Here is a 7575-nt window from a genome sequence, read left to right as displayed (position 1 = left end):
ACCCACATAGGAGACCTGGATGGAGCTCTTGGCTCCTGGCTTCAGCCTGGCCCAGTCTAGGACAGTTTGGCCATTACGGGAGTGAACCAGCAGATGGAAGATCTCTGTCTCTCTTCTCTCTCTGTGACTCTGCCTTTCAAATACATAGAATAAATCTTTAAAAAAAAAAAAAAATCAAATGGGGGCCAGTGCCAGTTCGAGTCCCAGCTGCTCCACTTCTGATCCAGCGCTCTGCAATGGCCTGGGGAAGCAGAAGATGGCCCAAGTCCTTGGGCCCCAGGACCCATGTGGGAGACCTGAAAGAAGCTCCTGGCTTCTGGCTTTGGATCAGCCCAGCTCTAGCTGTTGCGGCCATTTGGGAAGTGAACCAGCAGATGGAATCCCTCTCTCTCTCTGCCTTTCTGTAACTTTGCTTTTTAAATAATAAATAAAGCTTTAAAAAATTTTTAAAAAATGGAACAAGTTTGGGATTGAAAAGATAAAACAAACAGATGAAATCAGAGCATATTCTACATAAAATCACCATTCAGAATTTTACAAATGCCCTACCATGTCTATAAAACCAAGTTCCATTGCTTGGGCCGTGCAAACACTCTATTTTATGGAATGAAGCACTTTATGGTTCTAGAATAAAAAATAAAGCCAGGGAAGGCATTTGGCCAGCACTTAGGACACCAGCATCCCGTATTGGAGGGCCGGGGTTCAGGTCCTGGCTTGGCTCTCGATTCCAGCTTTCTACTAATGCACACACTGGAAGGCAACAGGAGATGGCTCAAGCACTTGGGTCTCTGCCACACACACACAGGAGACTCGGGTCGAGTTTCCAGCTCTTGGCTTCAGCCTGGCGTGGTTACAGCTATTGTGGGCATTTAGGGAGTAAATGTGTTTATCTCTGCCTTTCAAATAAAATACGATTTTAAATAGCTAATTAAGATCTTAAAGAAATGAACAGAAAAATTATGAAGCATAGAACAGAAGTGAATGAGCAGCTACCCTCCAAGGTTCTTTAATATAGCATAGTGCTTAACAGAAGGACTCTGATCGAAAAATGAAGAATAATAACGGAAGGTCATTGCAAAGAAAACACAAAAGACTCTTAAACATATAAAATGATACTCAGCATCACTTACCAAGTCAGACAGGGTCAAGCTAGGCTATGCTGCCTTAAGAACAAAATGTTACACAATAGCTTATCATTAATAGTGATGTTCTTCTATCCTATAGCTAGGCCATCTGGATCTCTGACCTCCAAAGTTGTGCGAAGTGTATTCTGAGTCATATGACCCCTACCTAAATATATGAGGAGCCAGAAAAACAAGGAATGAACAAGCAATGTCATGGACATAATTTTGTCAAGGACTCAGAGGTGAAAAATAAATGTATCACTTTTCTCCAACAGATTGTCAGAGATCCAAAAATTTGATAACATGTGTGTAAACAGGTACTCTCCCATACTGTTAGTGGGCAATGTAAATGTGTACATCTCTAGAAGACAATTTGGCATTATCAAAATCCATATAATTTTTTCTACTCAAAAAGGCAGAGGAGAGATAAAAATATCTTCCATCTGCTAGTTCACTCCCCAAATCCCTGTGAGTCAGGGCTGGACCAGACTTAAGTCAGGAGCCCAGAACTTCACCCAGGAATCTCAAATGGGTGGCAGGAGCCACCATCTGCCATCTCCCAGGACGCATTAGCAGGAAGCTGTATTCGAAGCCAAGCAGCTGGGACTCAAACTCCACCAAACTCCATGTGGGATGCAGGATTTGCATGCAGTGACTTAACCCAGTGTGACAATGCACACCCTAAAATCATTTTTAACTTTGCTATCTCTAGTTTATCCTGCAGACTGAAATGTTAGGCACAATCTTATTCTTTCTGTAATAACTACATAATCAACAAACTCTTAAACGTCCATCAGTAGAGACCACATTGAATTGACACACCCTATGATGGATTACCACACAATCACAGAAACAGGTAAGATCTATAAACTGAAAACAATAAGCTCCATAGTTTATAATTGAAGGGGGGAACCCCAATAATATATATACCTTACCATTTAGGTAAAAAAGGAAAACACACATTTGCATGGTTTGTACAAAGTATCTACTGTAACTAAGAAACTCATCATTGACTTGCTTCCAGGAAGAGGAACTAAAAGGCTGGAAGACTATTACAAGAGTCTGCTGTATCCTTGCTTTTAACATGCTAATATACCATCTAATCGAAGTTTTAAAACATTTATAGGCTTTGAATTCAGATTGCCACTGCGACCTTGAGCAAGTTAATTTGTTTTCTCATCTACAAAACACATTCACATATGTTCTTTTGTGGGGTGAGAATCAAAATTCAAATTAATTTTGCTGTTTAAATTCCATGCAGGTATTTAAATATGAAACTGGCAAGTTTGTAGGGGCGCTAAATGGCATTTTTTTAATCTGGAAAATTCTTCCAACATAAAGGAATTAAGTTTGGTGTATGTAAGGTGTGATTTTGAGAGCCAGCGTTAAGGTCTTTTGTTTCCAGTGCACAAGAACCAGGACTAAGATCCCTTTAGTGCTGTGTGGAAAGGAAACTGTAGAGGAGCACTCAGGAGAAAGCCAATCATACAAACAGCTGATGCTGATATTTGGCCTTAACGCTTTCCATCCCAAATTAGTTTTAGGGAACTTAAATTTGAGTTTTCCTAATTCAGGCAGTGGTCAAAAGAGAACTCTGAAAACTAAGTACTACCCATTTTACTTTCCCTCGATTTCTTATTTTGGTATCTTCTTGTAGGTTATGAGATTTGCTTTAAAGCACACTAGCACCAGATAAAAGATAACAAAGGTCCATTTGTTTAATAGACATTTATTCCTTTACTTAAACCACCTCTACACACAGCCAAAATGTATGTTAAGATTCTGAGTGGAAAGGAATTGAGATCTCAAGTTTATTGGTCTGCCACCAAAATTTCTGAAAATTAGCGGAATCTTCTGAAACCCTTAGAGAAAATAGGAGAAAACCTTATTCAGAGCAACCAGCAACTAGATTTTGAAATCAAACTACCTATTAGCACACCCTCCCTTGAAGGATTTGAGGCAGTTGTTATTCCCTTCACACTCAAATTCACCCTGGGAAATGGTAGCCTGACCTACCTGAACACCCCACGTGGTGGTATTTTAAGGCAGGCACAAACTGATGGCCCAACTTTGTACAACAGACTTTGAGGGTAGTCAGACGATGAGACAGATTAACTACAGGCAATTTAGGGTTCATTTGATACCAGGAGCTTGTATTGACATCATCACTCTGCTCTCTGCCCTTCTAGGAGTGGATAATGTGGGTCAACCCAAGATGATCTGCAAAAACTGACTTAAGACAGACAACACTTTAAATAGCAAATCTTACTTTTCCCCCTAATATGGCTAGAGGATTTACAACATTCACAAATTGTCACAGGCATTTAAAAAAAAAAAACATCAATCTAACCTGACACTTAAATGTATGTACCTAATAGACATTAGCCTACCAGATCCCCACTCTAGTACTGATTATTAGCTTGTAAACTTCAAGGTAACCTAACATTCAATTCCCATCAAAATACACCAGTGTACACATTATGCACCAAATTCAGGATTCCAAGTTCCATGGAGCCACAGGATTGAACAAGGAGCTTTCAGGTATTTACGTTAAAAAGTACCAGAGTATGTGTTTAGGATAACCTGTATTTCATTTCTAAGAGAAACTCACTGTAAACACGATGGCAATTTGGGAATATTTTTCCTTTTAGAGGCAGAAGCTGCAAAAACATTGGAGCAGATCTACAAACGCGACACAGGGTCAGGGCAGCCTCTCATCCTATAAGCTCCCAAGCAGAATCCCATTCTAAAAGCTTGTACTTGGTAAACCGTAAACCCAGAAGAGCATACCACATGCACCAAACAAATCTACAGGGCTAGTTTCAGCACTCCTCTTTTAAAGAGTTTATTTTACACCTATTTTACCACACAGCATGTTTTAAACACTGACACATGAATCCCCTAATAAGGTAAAAGTTTACCTTATTAGAAACAAGATACACCAGTCTTCAAACATTATTGCACTTTTAACTTTCATAATTTGACAAAGCATTCATGAAATTATTGGCAGACTAGTTTTAACAGACAAATAACACCTTTAAGCAGACGTTGACTGTCCTAAATGGTTTATTAGGTATGAATTTTACAAACATTACTTGAGTTAGCGGTAACGGTGCAGCTGGAGGGTATTGCGCCTTCTCCAGGCTGCACGGCGAGAACCACCAATAGTGTGGTGGAACTTGTGACCCTTTCCAAGGCCACGACTCTTACGGCCTGCAGATGTCAGCCCACGCATTTCCCTGTGCTTGTGGACTGGCTTGGTGATCCACTGGGTGTCAGGATTTCTTCTGATGGCTTTATGGAATGGATCAATGAGGATAACCTCAAAGAATTTGTACGTGGAATCTTCACCAACCCAGTAAGAATTCAGGACTCTCAGAGCTCCACAGTGGCGCCCAGCTCGTTCCTAGAATAGGAAAAAAGGCCCAAGTCAGCCTCCCACAAAGCTTTAGCAGCAAAATAGACCTCTAACCCTTAGCAGTTCACCATTACATAACAGACTGAAGCTATTCACTTAATTCAAATATTTCCCAAGCATCTTTCCTGACAGCCAGGCATTTTAAGCCTGACACCAGACGTGCCAAGTAACACATGAAACATTCTTAGGTTGAGACACATGCACTCCCTCCTAAAGCATGCCTGCTAGTCCGTGGTGAAAAAATGTAGGATTCTGATGCACTTTTCTTCTAACACCACTGCCAGGTCAGTAGGCTTTTCTGTGAGTTCTAAGAACCAACAGATGGAAACCTCTCTGTAACACTGTCTTTCAAAAAAAAAAAAAAAAAAAAAACCTATCTAATGTCTCTAATCTGTATTTCAGGGTTTGCAGGCCACATCACCTCTTCTGGTCTTTCTTGGCCTCTTTAATAAAGAACATTTTTACCTCCCAGAAGCCAGGCCCTAGTTTGCCAACTCCTACAACACAGAATACCTGAACTAACCCAGAAGAAAACTTGCAACCCACCACACAAGATAAGCAACATAGTAAATGCATCTGCTATATGGTTGGAGAAATGTGCTAAGGTGAAACTTCAAAATCTTGGATTTCACGTGTTAATCAAGAAGCCAACAAATACCAACATCACTACAGTAGAAAGCACAACCCCAATGTATACACAGGAAGGCTCACCTGGGTGTCATCAGAGGCGTTGCTCCTACCCTTTCTTCCCACCCGCCCTCCCAAGAGGTGGTCAATTCCACCAGTACTCTATTTACCTCGGCAACAGACTGAAGGCTTCGTGCAAACTTGAGCTGGTTAACGCCATGATGGACAGGCTTGCCGTAGGTCGCACCCTTGGGAACCGGGCGCTTGCGGCCACCACGGCGCACACGAATCCTATAGATGACATAACCTATAGGCACAAGACAAAGTACAGGGATTTTATAAAAAGCCTTGAGACACCATGACCTGTCCCTGAAGTTCCAACATTGAAACTGCAAGACAATACAAATCGCTGACGAAGACAAGGAATCAAAAAAAAACAGGTAGTAAGGGTTCCTTAGGGTGAACACAGGGAGGTGGGTGGGACCTGCCATGACACCTGCCACTTCTAACAGTGCAACTTCCGGATGAGCCCTACGCGAAGGGGTGACACCAGGGCAAGGGGTTGCTGGCTTCCCACGGGGGAGGCAATTTCACCGCGGGCCCACGCACCTTGTTTGGCCTTGTAGCCCAGCCTGCGCGCCTTGTCGGGCCGCGTGGGGCGCGGCGCCCTGTGCAGCGCCGAGAGCTGGCGGTACTGCCAGCAGCGGACCCGCAGGAGAAAGCGCATCACGTCCGACTGCTTCTTTCTCCATAGCTCCTGGATGTACTTGTACGCGCCCATCCTGGCTTACCTGAGAAACGAAACCAAACCAAACCGGCGTTACTCCGCAGCATCCCCGCCGGGACACAATGAGAAGACCCCGTCCGTCCATCTTGGTTCCCCCCACCAACCACAAGGAAACCGCCGCCGACGAAAACGGCTCTGCACCAGCTGCGGGGCCGGACGGCCCAAGCCCCACCTCCGCGGCCCGGCGCCCCTGCGGCCACGGCGCGGCCCAGCGCTCCGGACATGGCTGCTGGGCGAACATACGGAACTCTACCCCGGTGCAGAGCGGGCAGGTGACCGCGGCAGGCGGCGTCCCAAAGGCCGGGCTTGCAAGGCGCCGCTGCCGCCAGGCTCTGTCTCTGCAGGAAAAAAGCACCCGCCCCACCCCCAGCAGTCGGCCTAGCCTTCGGCCGCCCTCCCGCTCTCACTCCCACGCCTCCTTGAAGCTTCAGGCCCAACTTGAAATCGCGCCGCCATCACATCCTTCCCCCACACGCCCCGGAGGGCCGCCTCTCCACACCCTCGCTGCCCCGCATCCTGACCGAACTCCAGCTGCACAGGACGCAGGGACAGCTCCGAGGACGCAGGGTTCCCAAGTCTGGATGGCTGAAGCGGGGGCCGATGAGCGGCGGATGGAAAAGCGCAGATCCCCGACCCAGCCTACCTGATGGCTGCCGGCAGACGGAAAGGAAAGAGCCTTTCTCCCACAATCCCTTTTGGGCTCCTCCCCCACTTCAGATAGCCTCTTTCCGGTGGAAACGCGCGGCCACGCAAAGCCTCATGGGACTTGTAGTTCCGGCCTCGAGCCCGTTGGGCGGAGTTCTGCCGCGATTGGGTACCGCCTCCTGTTTGGTCCCGCCCCCTGCTCTGCAGAGTTCGAACCTGAGAGGGAGGTCGCTACGCCGAGGTGCGCGAGTTGGGGAGGGGTCGGCGAGCCCACACGACTGTCCCGCCGTCGGGAGGAGGCAAGTCGGGGCCGGGCTCCGAAGCCGGTGGCTCGGGGGACTCCTCACTCAGGGGTCGCTGCGGGTCCCTCCTGAGGGGGCGGACACGGGTCCTCGACGCTTCCGCAGCCCGCAGCGGGGTCGTGCGGGGCCCGCGCGCTGCGACGCGTCCGTTCGGTTTTCCTCGCAAGCCCCATGTCCAGGGGTTTTTGCCCTAAAAGCGGTCAAGACGTGTGGGGGCTGGGCGGCGGTGTTTGCATCCCGATCTGACCTCGGATTTGCTAGCGTCAGAACCCCAGTTTTCCAGTAAAAACATTGATTTGCCGGGACCTGATTGGCCGGGGGCGCGTGTTTCAGGACGAAATGCCTGGAAAGTGCCCGCGTTCTTCCTAGAGGACCAAGTTAACTTTTGTGCGCCCTCAGACTATTTCCGCGTTTGTGACCGTCTTGTGGTTTTATTTATTTTTTATTTTAGTCAGCCTTGTGGTTTGCACCACCTCCCAGAGTCCGTGTTGGAATGTGGCCCGAGTTGAAGCGAAATCGTTATTTGCCTCCTCGGTTTTGCTTATTCCCCATCTACTGCATAGTTTCCCTTTTAAAATCCCAGTCTTACGGTCGTAGGAGCCCTGCCCTGGTGCGGTAGTTCGTTGAGCAGATATTAAGCGCCTGATGCGTCCATGCACCTGCCCAGCTGCA

The 7575-nt window shown here is 46.8% G+C and overlaps 2 protein-coding genes across 8 annotated transcripts in view; one reads left to right on the top strand and one right to left on the bottom strand.

Moving 5' to 3' along the window:
* Window positions 1-3953: 3953 nt before the first annotated feature.
* On the bottom strand, window positions 3954-6735 carry RPL15 (ribosomal protein L15). 2 transcript variants are annotated; one of them, XM_002716216.5, is made up of 4 exons: window positions 6600-6735; window positions 5779-5960; window positions 5340-5476; window positions 3954-4530 (listed from the first exon to the last, which is right to left on the bottom strand). In XM_002716216.5, exons 2-4 carry the CDS (start codon window positions 5948-5950, stop codon window positions 4225-4227), a joined length of 615 nt encoding a protein of 204 aa, XP_002716262.1. In that variant the 5' UTR covers window positions 5951-5960; window positions 6600-6735; the 3' UTR covers window positions 3954-4224. The 2 variants fall into 2 exon arrangements, with proteins under 2 accessions (XP_002716262.1, XP_069928963.1); XM_070072862.1 differs by having other exon boundaries at window positions 6478-6614.
* The window catches only part of NKIRAS1 (NFKB inhibitor interacting Ras like 1), a 44122-nt gene continuing 43269 nt past the window's right edge, over window positions 6723-7575 (top strand). Inside the window, exon 1 of one of the 6 annotated variants that reach the window (XM_008266059.4) lies at window positions 6723-6842. The gene's annotated coding sequence lies outside the window, so the exon portion shown is untranslated. Of the gene's footprint in view, window positions 6901-7575 lie in introns of all 6 variants that reach the window. The other 5 variants (XM_017346747.3, XM_070072861.1, XM_008266060.4 and 2 more) reach the window with 5 other exon arrangements.

Source organism: Oryctolagus cuniculus, chromosome 4 (assembly GCF_964237555.1).
Source record: "Oryctolagus cuniculus chromosome 4, mOryCun1.1, whole genome shotgun sequence".
Lineage (NCBI taxonomy): Eukaryota > Metazoa > Chordata > Mammalia > Lagomorpha > Leporidae > Oryctolagus > Oryctolagus cuniculus.
Note: the sequence above shows the minus strand (reverse complement) of the source record. Positions and strands in the feature narration are given on the sequence as shown.